This window comes from Cherax quadricarinatus, chromosome 38, assembly GCF_038502225.1.
Source record: "Cherax quadricarinatus isolate ZL_2023a chromosome 38, ASM3850222v1, whole genome shotgun sequence".
NCBI lineage: Eukaryota > Metazoa > Arthropoda > Malacostraca > Decapoda > Parastacidae > Cherax > Cherax quadricarinatus.
This window is the reverse complement of record NC_091329.1, coordinates 15,179,957-15,194,623: the sequence shown is the minus strand read 5'-3', so window position 1 is coordinate 15,194,623 and position 14,667 is coordinate 15,179,957. Positions and strand designations below refer to the sequence as shown.

The window sequence follows — 14,667 nt, the reverse complement described above, 5'->3', positions numbered from 1 at the left end:
CCATGTGCAAATAGGAAAATATATCTTCTACAGGTCAGCTAGCATCGCCTCAGTATCGGACTCGACAGGCCACTAAATTGCCTCAGTAGACCTTGAAATCACCTTACACTCTATATAACTTTCTATAGATTATCTTAGCCGCAGCATAGGTCTCATTAGCCTTGTTTTTGGACTCGATACATCGCTTCTTAAGTACGAGTCTTAATCTCCCACTGCTTTGCTTGAGCTCTCTCAAGTCGACTAACCTTAGTACTAGGGCTTTACAAACCACCTTAGTCTTAGTGCGAAGACCTTAGTGGTCACCATAGCCTCAGTAGTAAGAACTTGTCGGCCACCTTAACCTCAGTAGTAAGACTTTATTGGTCACCTTAGTCTACGTGCTAAGACATAAGTTATCTTAGCCACAGTGTTGCTGCAAGGCTACATTTTCCTCACGTGACATGAAACAAATCTTTCCTTTAGTCTCAACTCGACATATTCATAAAGACTCGGCACAGGATATAACAAATCACCTCAACATGTCCCTGACGAATAGAATAACAAGCACACTTCAGGACTGTGGAAGGGGCCCCTTCACCTCAGAACACGAGTTAAGCATCTATGCTGGAACCTTCATTGATCAAAGGAATAGAAGCTACCATCTGGTTTGAGTTAAACCTGATTATTTCCCATTCTTCTGGAGCTGAATGATCCCTAAGGGTTTAGCATTTCCCTTATAATATAATAATAATCTGAGAGGGGCGCATGAGATGTGACTCATGTTTTGAAGCAGCAATGGTATTTACTAGAAGAGTACAGCCTAGCATATACGTCAAAGATATTGATGCTGGTACACTAGTTGGTGGGTCAAGTGATCACACCATGTCATGACTCAGAGAACACGTACGACATACGCCAATTATGCGCTGTGTAGCAGTTTTACTGTGTAGAACGTATATGCATGTATATCAGCTCCCTCAAATAGGCTGTACGCAAACATACCGGGCACCACCTCCATATCACAGTCAGGAATGTAGTCTGCCTTTGAAAACACAAGCCGCGCACTGCATGGTGTCGTAGGCTACTAATTTAGCGATCCTTTTGCTTTTCAGTGAGGTGGTAAAACTTGCTCGGGTACACCAGCGGATGCTTAGCCACAGTTATAGAACGCCGGTAAGCAAGCGATTACTTAACCACTGATACCCGGCATTAGTATGACAGCGGTTACTTTATTACTGAGCAAGTCATCTGACAAAGATCCACGCCGGAAGACATTTTCCTGACGTGTAGAACACCACAGTCCACCGCTCGCTAGACAGGTGCATGTGTGCCGATTACTAGAGTCGCAGAACGTGCTAAGTCCAGGTTATACAAACTGACCTCGTCTGGGTAGCTGCTGGACTGTACGCGCACAATGAGGGGCACTACGCAACAAAACACTAATGGCTGATCATTGTACGTGATAAATTCCCGAGAAACGTAACTCTTTACGTACAGGTATTGGCCGTGAAATACAAGTAACACACACACACACACTCACTCTCACTCACTCACTAGTTGTAAGTTTACAAATGTCTCATGTACTGTATAATGGATTGAGAAGGTCCTCGAGCATCCTAAAACTAGTGTAATTTATTTGCTCTCAGTATAACCAATTACGTTTATCATACCACTACAAGCAAGAGATAGAACTTGTAGGATGTTGCTAAGATTTACGGCACAATCTAAAAAGACTTCAGCATGCAGGATCTGTGGTGATTAAATTGTACGTCGTAGGTAGCACCAACATGCAGGTAAGGAGTACTCTCATCAGACCCGGAAAAAAGGGAGAAGCTGTTTGGTATAAAATCATGTGAATTTTGAAGTGTAGTGACACTCCACTTGTCTAAAAGCTTCAAGCAACGCCACAGTTGAGATGCTGGCCGTTTGATTGATATGAACTTCGAAATATACATAAAATCTCTTTCAACCTAGCAGCGTGTTGTACAAAAGGAGTAACAGTGACAACAGAGACTTAGTCACGAGTTCTCAGTAGTTCTTTCTTCATCTGCCAGCGTCGGCTTGTACTCTCATCCTCATTTATCTCATTAATATGAGTCACTCGTGCGCCTGTATGTAAATGAGCCATAATCCGTCCTAGGGCCTATTAAATGATCAGTGGTTAATGTTATGAGAATTGAGAAACTAACATATTATGTTAAAAGTTAGGTAAAAGGACACATGTGCAACTAAAGTGGCGAGTGTCCTTAGGTTTACCTAACATATTGTCTTTAATTCTACCAACATCATTAATACATGCTGAAAATTATCGGGCTGTTTCAATCAAATGAGCGGCAGCTTCAATTTCGGAAGGATGCAAGACAATAATGGTTAGCCTTACATCAAAGTATGAAAAACTGTGTACACCATTTGTGAAGTGAAAGGGGAAGAGGTAAAAACTGTTAGTCCAGTTAGCTTTGTGCGAGTGAAAGATTTTGATTGATTTTGATTGGGGGAAGGGAGTATCATGAGTCATAACCCTGCTTGGTAGTGCTCCGTGTCATTACTTAAATTCTTGGTTCATTTGTGATAAGTCTTCGTACCGAAAGATTCGTAAATACAGTACTGGTGTATTACTTCACATATAAAATGCAGCGGCTAATGTTTACGTTATTGCCGAAATTTTTAATTATGTAAATTCTCTGACATTATTTAGATTAATCGATGGTGCTAGTTATATTGCTAGTTATATTTTGTACAGCCGAAACAAAATCTATTTTTTGGTAAAACGTAATCTAATTAAACCACCCTAACCCACCCTAGAAATTAACTTGTAAACTAGGTTGAATTTAGGTTTGATTACTTTTTTTTGCAGCACGAAAAAAAAAAAATCGAGATAGTGTATTTCTCCCCAGTGCATGAAAAATGACTATCGCTAGGTTCAAGAACCCGGTAGTAAAATATTAACTAACGCAGCTATTACAACTTTGAAGGGATTCTTATTTATGATTTAATTTTTTATGCTTGTAGGTTAATCAGAAATGCCGAGGATCAAATAACTACGCCACAAATCAAGTCATTTGAATAAGATTTTTTATAATTGTTTTACAGTAATCTTTGTATTACAAGTTAGTCTTTTTTTACAATAGCATTAATTTTACAATAGATATCGATTGCACAATAAATTTGAGGTATAAATAACCTACCTTAGGATTTATACTACTGAATTATAAAGTAAAAAAATAACTTATATCGGGTTTTTCGCTCGCTACGTCAATAGATCTCCTTTTCCGATTTCTTAATACAATTGCCGGTACAGTGCCAAAACGGTTTTTCTTCCTTTCTCTTCGAAGATGTTTTAGTTTGCCGCCTGATAGCTTTTTTCACGATAAAAGTTATTTGAATATTTTTAATTTGTATACAATATATCATAAATTTGTATTTTTGTTTGCATGTCCATTGATAATTGTTAATATATTGTACCAAAAACATTTCTATTTGTATCGCTAATGTTCAAATATAGGCCGGGTCAAATAGGCCGGGTCACCACTATTGGAAAAGACCCGGGCCGGAGAGTACCGGCGAATAAAAAAAAAATATGCTACATGTAGATTTTTACCCCTCCCCAAGCAGTAGTGAAATATAGTTACCGTATTCAGATTTTGGGTTTCACTGTGTTTTATTTGCACCAAAAGTAACTTGTCAGACTAACCTTAACTCGCTAAAATTTAAGCAAAATGAAAATAAACATAATTTATGCAACCTTTCTAAGAGTTTGCGTAAGTTTTTCTCTGGTTTCCTTGGGGAAGTGTGGGATGACGGACCTTCAGTGATTTGCAGTTATAAAGAACGATCTTTTGTGCGCTAAAGTTTCACGCAAAAACAGAGAAAGTATTAATTTGGATAAAGTTTCTCTAAATGTTAAAATCTGCATGTTAACTGTTTATCACCAATCGACACAAATCCCTAAAATAGTGATTACTGTAAAGTCTCGACGAATATACACTACGATACTCCTCACGGTGTATATATCGTGATCGAGAAGTTGTCTTTTACCTGTCGACGTTACGCCCTCCAACTGAAGTCTCGCACTATTAGATACAATCGTGCCTACACTCTAAAGGCAACTGTTTTAAATGTGTTTATATTTCTGCTTATCTACAGTGGGGGCCAGCCTACCTTCTAGTCTTAGATACAGGAACTAGATGGGTCAACGAAATTTTTCTTGAATATTTAGAAAATATAATCAATCTGTTTCACGGTCGAAAGTCAGAAGGCGAGACCAAGAGCTAGAGCTCGCGTCCGCAAACTCAAATAGGTATTCGAAAATAGGCAGTTACACAGGGAAGGAGAGATAATGGTTGAGGTTCCAGGTGAAGGTGGTTGTGACATACAGTGATCTATTCATGTACGCAAGACTTGCCTGTAGCACCACAAGGGCCGGACGAGCCAGTGCATGGGATGTGTGCAAGGACAAGGGACCAGGCACAAGACATTAATACAAAAGTATCACCCATTTTACTCCTTCATGCATCCATATACACATCTCTCACTGTACAAGTTTGGGCTAAAGTACAGACTACTGCTCGGCGGAACTCGGGAATTAGTTTAAAATTTACAATACATACAACCTATGAACGCTACGGAATAAGTATTTCTTGTGCAAATTATTATCTTTGGAAATAGCAAAAATAGTATCTTAATTGTCGTTGCTGGAGATAGCGAAAATAATACATTTTTGGATGAGCAGCACGTCTGAGCTAGTCAACGCTTAGTAATTAGTTGTCACGCGCCTGGCCGAAGGTCAACAAAGACTCCAGTGCCGACGTCGTACTTAAGATTTGGTTACGTTAGAGCATTGTCTGGTTTGGTTACTTTTTTTTTTTTACAATTTGCACATCAAAATACTATCTCAGCTGCAATAGCAACTTAATATTTTACAGTTAAAAATATAATTAATGGACGAAATCGGTCGAGCAGCGGTCGTAAACTATTGCCCAAGTTTGTAGTCTAAATATGGACAGTTTTATGAGACTTACCAAAAACTACGGTATATTGTTAAGCCTTTTTTTGCACACACCTCAAGATTCACCACCCCAAGTAAAACAATGGAATATAGTTATGCAAATTCTTAAATAGGTAAATTATTTTATATTACATAAATTTTAGTCAGGTTAGTTTTATAGCTTTATTTTGCAGTCCATATCCATCCCGTGGGCGGTAGTCAAAAGATTACAGAGGCACAATATGGGTCTAGGGACTGGGAATCAGGATTAGCAAAGTTAGGTTGCTATGTTTCGCAGACCAAATATTAGATAGCTATATTTCCTTGCTTTCCATGGACGAGAGGGGGTGAATCTTGAGGTGATCTGCCTTTTGTTCCACTATGTTCTGGCTACTACGCTGCGACTTTTGACACGTATTTAGGAAGGCGGAGGTATTGTCTACGTTCCTCCGTTGTTTTGACATTGATGTGCTCTTCTTACTGTGGATTAAGTTGGTCACTCTGGAAATGCACATATATGTATATATACTAGTCTAATGCTATTCTATTAAGGTCAGTTTTGTGTATATAATGGATCGACGAATATCTAATGGTATCCAAGAACGCCTGTAATGGAATCCAAAAGCATCTGTAATGGAATCCAATAGCATTGTAAAGGAATCAAATATATTTGCAAGAGATTCCAAGAACACATGCAACGGAATCCAAGACACGTTCGATAGATTCCATGAACATATGCAGTGGCATTCAAGAGCATATGCAGTAGAGTCCTGGAACACATGCAGTGGAATCCAAGAACATTTTGGTATGTATTAAGAAAGTTTAATCTCTGCAAGAAAAGCATAGAGGCAAAATGTAAATAAAACGACTTCTGATGTTTCTTTAGTTATCAAGAGGCATGAATATAAGGTGAAACTAGATACAACAGTCAGGCATCTATAACTATAACTGACGTAAATGAACAACTAGAAGCACGAGAGGAGATTAACTTACTGTTTACTGTCACTCAATAGAAAAAACTAACAGTAACCCTGACATTATTCAGTCGTATTTAATATCAGTATTAGAAAATAAGACACAGTGAGGTGGGGAGCTGATAATTATTAACAGACCACACCAGGCTCAGCATTCGCTGTCGCCGCTTGGTGAAACGATTTATTTTCCAACAAAGACATTTTGAAGAACAGACGGGTGTTCCAACTCAATGTCGCTGTTAGAAACACCAAAATTCCTCTGGGTAGGTCTTTGGCGTATTTTTGAAAGAGTAATAAAGATAATTTTATGTGGGCCATCACTGTTTCTTGGTTAGTGTCACAATACAGCTCTGACCACAGTGAACTTAAATTTACTGCCATTTACAGTTACCAGCCTAACAAGAGTGAAAAGATGTTAAATCTTCATGTGCTGAGGCATCGTTACAACACAAGTACTCGTTTCTTAAGACCTTTTTAAATCGAAAGGTACTAGGAACTCTGAGCAGCAATCCACCCAGTGTACAATGTTTTCTTTGCACGTAGCACAATTTTTGTTGCAGGTAGTGAATGAGTCTTCTAAGGAGTTGTTTTTGATTGCCCCCTGGTAGTCTTGGATACGTCCTCGTGATCCGAGCACTTGTAATAGCCCACCTGCGCCACTGACTTCAGACTAGCATTCATAGAGGTTTCCACTGTTGACCACGGCTGGTTATATACAAAAAAATACAACACAACACTAGGTGTAAGAGGTGTTAATAATTAGTACCTGCAACAAAGGATGATTCCCTCGAGCAGCCTGTTGTTGCAACGAGAACACCATCAGTTAGCAATGATACGACTGATGGGTGGCAGACCTGACCTCGTCCACATATATTGTCAACAGCGTAGATGTGTAATATCAACAGTGAGACTTAGGGCGTGAGAAAAACTTTGTCAGTCCATCGTTCATGCTACCGAGACACTATTGTGAAATAGCTCTCGGTGCGAATATGTATCTGACATAAGGTTTGTTAAATAGACAAAAGCTACGATTTAAGTTGTATGAAGGAACTGTCCAATAATCTTAGCTGCAATCGTCTGTCTACAAGGGCCCATAAAGATGTGGTCAGATATGAAACATCTGCATAACGAAGCATATCATAGTCAGATTGATAAATTATTCTAACTATATGTAAGTTTCTCTTTTATTTTTATCTACAAATATAATTAGTATATTATATTTCCTAGAGAACTACTTTCAAACCCTACTCTACTCATTTAGGTAGGCGAAATCTAAACATGGGCAAACTATTGACAGTGGTGGCCTCAAGTTTAAAAATTTACAAAATAATTTTGACTAATAATTTACCTCCTTTTGTTTATGAACATGAAAGACAAACAAATGTCGGTATCACTTGACCGACCAAGGACGATGAGCATCGAGAGACGTCATTAACACTGCGTCCTATAGACAACAAGGCTGACGATGACCCCTCAGGGATCCAAAGGCTGCAATATACTGCCGATATGTGCAGACTCAATTTTAAAATAAGATAATCATTGTCGGTACAAAAGTTTATAAATAGCATCAACATCATGAACTGCATTGGTGGCAGCAGTGGGTTTCAGGACAGCGGATGAGGAGGAAGATGATAGTGAGTGCAGGTCAGAAGAGGTCTTCCACCTGGGTAAGAGAGGCACCAAACAACACAGTCTCGTATCTGGCCAGCTGATGCAGCAGGCCAGCATTGGGGTGGACAGCAGAGCGCGCACCCTTCACATAGTAGAAGGCATCTTCCAGGGTAGATTGTCGCTCCGCCATCAGTATGCCCATGACGACGGCGGCGGCGCGAGTAAGGCCCTGATCACAGTGCACTAGCACACACCCTCCGTAGGTTCGTGCCTCGCCCACAAACGCCATGATAGTTGGCAGAGAGGAAAGGAGGTCAGTGCCACCATTCGTCTCGCCTTTTTCAGTACAGTCAGGCTCCTCGGGTACAGGAACGACGAGATAGTTCATAGAAGGAAGGACGCGAGGAGGTAGGCTCTCGGTCACATCCACAATATGGGTGACACGCAGAGCCGTTAACACTTGCGGATCAGACGCCATCTCCGCGTGTCCAAGGTACAACAACCCTGGAACTATTTGAGCTGGGTACCAAGGCATGGGGTCAGGCGTGGGAGCGCTCTCGCCCCCCTCCAACAGATGTGGGCACGTTGCTTCCAGCACAGTCCACCCTCCCAGTAGCACCAAGGGGTCCAGCTTCTGACGTCGGAGGTCATGGTAGAGGGTAGCCAAGGGGTCAGTGTCACCTGGCTGGGGCCGAGCAGTGCGCGGTCGATCGTCATACAGTACGATGTTGTTGACGAGGTTTGGCGGGGGCGCAGTGTGCAAGGCGCCGCACCAGCGCGCAGTTGTCAAGCGCCGCCGGGTGAAGGCTCTGGGAGCCCTGCAGTCCACAACCAAGAGGTACTCTGGATTGGCAGAGTACGGGGCATAGAATCCATCTGTCAGTAGATTGTGTAGGGAAGCCGGCGTAAGGCAGCTGGGGGGCGCTAACCCCCAGTCAAGGGGCTCCGGGGCACGTCGCACAGACCGCTCTAACGCCCACGACTCTGAAAAGAAAATTAAATTCAATACGGTCAAAGGAATAATCCTCTCCATATTATAATTATGTATATACCCTTAATAGTATGTTACTTGCATTAAATACCCACATTGTTGCATTTTCACTCATTCATATCAAATAAATTTAAGTACGCAGTGAAAGAAAATTATTGTTTTGAATATGAATTTTGCAAGGAAGACAAGATCTTCTTATTTGATTAATACTATTAATTTATGAGGGTCATGCAGTGCCTGGTGATTAGGAGGCAATCATGTTTGATCTCTTCTTATTTTGAAAATATGAGGACTGCTTTTACTGCAGTCACCCCGACTAAAGAGTGACCCTCGTCCCACATATTGCATTTTCATTTTCTTTAAGTTGAGCTTACTTTAGAAAGAATAACTATAGTATTCTCCCATGGTTTAGTATCACAGCAAAATAGCGTTATATTTCTCAGTATTTTTTTTCATTGAACTAATATTGATTTAGTTTATTAAGCGTTCTCCAGGTGCAGCATCACGTAGACAAAAAAAAAAAAAATGAATCTTCCCAACCTGTAAAGTTTATAGAAGATTTTAGACAATATTTCACAGTTTGGTATGCTTCCTGTGTAATTTGTTCAGTGTTTCATTGTAACGCGATTTGTCTAAAAAATTTGTCTGGTCAGTTTTACTTGAATTACAATGAAAAACTGCAAAAATTACTGTGATAAAGGGACTTAAAGACTTTTAAATAGCCACACCCTTGAAGATATGGTCAAGCACTTAATAAATCTTTAAACTGTTGTTCTAAGGGACTCTGAACTAGTTTAGGAATTTAACACTACAGATGCGTCTCTCCCTTACATGTGTGGGTTACCAGAAACGCACAACGATGGATAATGTTATAAATAATGTCAAATTATTGCCAAAATGATTATCCGAACGTCTGTCGCTGTGGTCGGTCGTGTCTAATTCCCATCAACAGTCAGAACTTCATTGAAAGATTAAACAATTTAAAATGTCAGTTGAAAAACTTCTTTGTCTTTGTTAGTGCGCTCCCTGTTGGGGAAACTACAGATTTTCTGAGAACAGTTTTGCTAAACCACTACCAGAATCAAATTTATCAAATTGACAAGATAGTATTAATGACAAAAGTTTTTTTTTTTTTTTAAGTCAACGGTTCCTTTCACATTTTATGGTTCTGAAATGCGTAATCCTCTAAGTCAAATTTTGACCAAATTATTTATGGGATACTTCAAAATAGAACTGATATCACAGATACACTATTATAATAATAATTATTTCTGCAAGTACAAGTACATGGTATACAGACCTTGCTGACATCAATGTTGTGCAGAGCATTTCGGGTAAATTAGGTCAGTTTTGTCCCAGGATGCGACCCACACCAGTCTACCAACATCCAGGTACCCATTTTACTGATGGGTGAACATAAACAACCGGTGTAAGGAAACACGCCCAGTGTTTACACCCTTGCCGGGAATCGAACCCGGACACCTTAGCGTGTGAAGCGAGGACTTTTGCTACCAGGCCACGGACCAAATATGGTTGAGGTATGTAGATGCCAGCAGGGCAATATGAATGGAAAACCAATGATAAATTCTTCCTTTTTAATCTTATAATCAACAGGGCAGCTGGAAATGTGGAAAAGATTGGCACTCAAGTGTACACATATACGATTTCTCGTGTCATAACCAGCAAGTAAAAGCAAAAAAGTCTGTAATATTGTATGCTTTTAAGAGTATATTATGTATACAGCTCAAGTTGTATAGTTAGATGATAAGGTACCCAAAACACGTAATATTTTCAGGGGTATAAGTTACCCATATAGGTTTTATTTCGCAAACTCCTTCTTCTGTTAGAAAATACTGCTATAAAGTTCAGAATTTTACATCTAAAGACTTCAGTACATGCTTAATGCAATCATATAATGAAATGTTGAAAGAAAACAAAAAACTTATTATCGAGAGTGCATTAATGTTGTATATATATGTTAACACTATCATCAACTTAATCCTAAAGACAAGGGTTGGTACGTGCTGCCTTGCAAGCAGTATCCACCTTTGATATACCTTTGATGAGTTCATATACTTTTTCTACTCTCATCTGGTGCTTGCCTGGTGAACCAAGCTGTTGCTGCTTGGTGGCCCGCTGACCTCAATATCTATTACAACCTAGTTGATCTGGCACCAGATAAATATGTGGAAACAGGAAGATGTTTGATCATGCGTGTGTATCAACAAGCACTGACTTCTTTCAGGTACTTTATTGTAACCACAATATAGATTGTGATAACTAGAAACTGGTGTTTAAATCTGATAATTATATAGAAAAAACGTTTCGTTCAGTCAAATCTTATTTTATCACTTACAAACTTTAACTTATTTATAGGACTAATTTCAGCAAGATAATTTACGCCTAGGTCAGTAATCATCTTGCCGAAAGTCTTAACAGTAGAGTTGTAAGAGCTAAGAAGAATAGATCTTAAATTCTCCAGATGTGGAGACGCGTACTGGTTATATAAAGCTTCGAACAGTTTTGCAACTGTATATCCCCGGTTCGAATCTCCAAAACTCCGCCATATAAAAAGTTGCTCTCTCCCCACACACATGCAAATATGTCCTCACCAAGTTCCATTGGCGGGGGTCGGTGCTCTGCTTCTGGTCCCGCTTCCTAGAATACTTTGATTGGCATCAATGATTTTTGGCCTCTTGGGCATTGTATCTACTCTCAAAGCTGTGTATTGAGTTTCCTCCACCATTGCCTCATGCAACTCTCTTCATTTTTAACCAACCTGACTCTAAAAACATACTTCTTGTATCCCTACAGCGCATGTGTATCTGCTACTTCCACCCGAGTATATTTTTTTTATGTTTTCCCCTGATTGGCTTCAAGATTTTCAGTGCTGGTGTATAGTAACTAGGGAATGTGTGGTGCAAGTATTGACATGTACAGGTGTCCGCTAGTCAGACACTACATCATCATGGAATCTAGGTTCAGAGGACATCTCCACAACCTTCTTAACTACTACTGACCCGTCCCTCGAGTATGACCTACTTCCACTGGGGAATCCCGCCTACCAGTGACAATGTCTTCTACTACTACACATCCCTCACCACCTAACTCCAGTATATAAGCGCCAGCTTTCTTGCCTGTGCTTCAGGCTCTTCACGACTACGGTACTCTTTGCTATCTGATTACTTCATCATTTGTATATAGTTCTACTATCTTCCAGTTATGTCCTTAAATTTGTGTTGATAAAGCAACTGGTCGGCGAATCGTCTGCAATAAAGATGCCCAGATGTTGCACATGTGTCTAATTTTACGTGTTTTATTAGACTACTCCCGTATTTCATTTCTGTACGTTAAGTCCCTTCTCATGGGCTTCAAAGCTTCAGCATAAGTGTATCCTACTTAAAAGAAGGTTGCAGTTATTATTGGTGCTAATTTGTTAGTTTTACTGTTAAACTAGTTTAGAATTATTGTCCATGAAGTAACTTGAGTATGCCTCTTCAGAACGGCTTCAATATTTGATGGTTGCTGCATCTTAAGTTCAGATTTGTACACGAAAATTTGATTATTATTTTAGTTAATGAACTTGGGATTGTTGGGTTCGGAGCAATAACAGTAGCAGACCTGTTCGAATTTGTTTCAGACTTTTAGTGCTGGTTTGTTTTTCTCAAGAAGTTTCTCTTTGATTTTGGGTGTGTAAGTTTTAATTTAAAAAAATTATAATTTGCAAATTAAGAATCACTAAGCGTTTTCTGTACAGTAATTGGAAAGCTTCCGATCGCTTAACACCCTACTAGTGTATATTACTTAGAGAAACGTTTGTATTGATTTGTAGGTTTTGTAGGGGCAAAGTTGCCTATTGAAATTGTGAAAAATGGAAATACTCATTTCATTTAGTAAATTGTTAATGCTTTATGCGATCGGCTTCAAACCTTTATCGCCGATAAATATAATTTGAGAACACTTATAAGCGGCTTCAAATACACTATTGACGAATTTTGGGATACTAGGCTCTGTAAGATAAACTGGCGAGCGCTGCTTCTAATTGCCTTTAAACCTAATGAAAGCTGATTATTTTTGGGCTGTGTAGCTGCCAGTTTACTTTTATTGGAGAAATTGGGATATTAGTTTACTTGCAACAACTTGTGAATGCCGCCGCAGACTGGCTGCACATCTTTGACACCGATATTTACCTGCATTAGAAAAGTATGCCTTTTGCAGTCATTGAGGGGGCTAGGCTTAAGGGATAGTGAGATACCTTTCTGGGGTCAAGGGATATTGGGATATTTCTATATATCTTGATCCCAGGAAGGTATCTCTATATCCTTTGATCCCAGAAAGGTTTCTCAGCATCCCCTGATCCCAGAAAGGTATCTTAGTATCCCCTGATCCCAGAAAGGTATCTTAGTATCCCCTGATCCCAGAAAGGTATCTTAGTATCCCCTGATCCCAGAAAGGTAACTCAGTATCCCCTGATCCCAGAAAGGTAACTCAGTATCCCCTGATCCCAGAAAGGTATCTTAGTATCCCCTGATCCCAGAAAGGTATCTCAGCATCCCCTAATCCCAGAAAGGTATCTTAGTATCCCTTAATCCCAGAAAGGTATCTCAGCATCCCCTGAGCCTAGAAAGTTTTCTTAGTATCCCTTGATCCCAGAAAGGTAACTTAGTATCCCTTGATCCCAGAAAGATATCTCGGTATCCTTTGATCCAGAAAGGTATCTCAGTATCCCCTGATCCCAGAAAGGTATCTCAGCATCCCCTGATCCCAGAAAGGTATCTCAGCATCCCCTGATCCCAGAAAGGTATCTCAGTATCCCCTGATCCCAGAAAGGTATCTCAGTATCCCTTGATCCCAGAAAGGTATCTCAGTATCCTTTGATCTCAGAAAGGTATTTTAGTCTCCCTTGATCCCAGGTATCTTTCTGGGATCAGGGGATATTGACATACCTTTCTGGGATCGTGCAGGTATCAAAACACATGTAGCGCGCGCGCGCGCGCTACATGTGTGTGTGTGTGTGTGTGTGTGTGTGTGTGTGTGTGTGTGTGTGTGTGTGTGTGTGTGTGTGTGTGTGTGTGTGTGTGTGTGTGTGTGTGTGTTAGGTTGACAAAATACGTCTCCTCGCAGTTAAGATTACTACTTCAGTTGAGTTGAAATCACCACTAATATCTGGTAACTTCTAGAAAGACCCAACGAGATGGCTCGATGCTGGTAAAGAGTTCTGTATCCAAGGAGTTTGACCCATCTTCCCCTTTGATTGACAGGTTTAGCGCTTCCATATAAATATAATAGATGAAAATGAAATCCTCTTATCGCTTATGGCTGTTGACTAAGAAGCAACAACAGACTATGAAGGTCTGAGAAATTGGTACTTCCAACCTCCAACTGATTTAATTTGTTAAATATATGTGGTATTTGGGACTTTTTTTTTTCCATTGAGATTGTGATATAGATGTAAACAGTACACAAATAACCCGCACATAGGAGAGAGAAAGGCTTATGACGACGTTTCGGTCCGACTTGGACCACTAACAAGTCACACTTGCGACTTGTAAATGATTTCAGTCGGACCGAAACGTCGTCTTAAGTTTTTCTCTCTCCTATGTGCGCGTTAATTGTGTATTGTTTCAGTCACGGTATCGTGCCTTTTTGGTCTTTCTAGATGTAAACAACTGTAGAATATATAGTCTGCTTATCAGGTATTTGAGTTGAAGGTTGAATAATAATCATTCTACACTGATAGTGCAGCCTCAACACACCACAGGATAGGAAGAACGTCTCGCATACTAGTTCTGTATATTAGCAACTCTCTGCATGAGGCGCTAACATTTGGAAGCAACACCTTCATCACCTCTTCTGAAATCTACTAACATTTCGAGTACTCAGACCAACCGTCAGGCAACGAATTACGTTACAAAATAAACGCTTAAGTTTTCTCAATAGATCTAGTGCACAGATTGTTACATATATATATATATATATATATATATATATATATATATATATATATATATATATATATATATATGTCGTGCCGAATAGGCAGAACTTGCGATCTTGTCTTAAATAGCAACGCTCATCTTGCCATATAGGACAAGCGAAAATTTGTGTATGCAATAATTTCGCCAAAA

General features: G+C 39.7%; 2 protein-coding genes across 7 annotated transcripts in view; one reads left to right on the top strand and one right to left on the bottom strand.

Annotated features, from left to right (window-relative positions):
- The window catches only part of LOC128692866 (retinol dehydrogenase 13), a 483,761-nt gene that overhangs the window by 24,687 nt on the left and 444,407 nt on the right, over positions 1–14,667 (top strand). The gene's annotated exons all lie outside the window — the stretch shown is intronic.
- The window catches only part of LOC128693020 (dual specificity protein phosphatase 2), a 152,363-nt gene continuing 137,744 nt past the window's right edge, over positions 49–14,667 (bottom strand). For all 3 annotated transcript variants that reach the window (XM_053782484.2, XM_070092125.1, XM_053782483.2), the window contains exon 3: positions 49–8,532. In XM_053782484.2, coding sequence (XP_053638459.1) covers positions 7,583–8,532 — 950 coding nt within the window. In that variant the 3' untranslated portion in view covers positions 49–7,582. The remainder of the gene's footprint in view (positions 8,533–14,667) is intronic.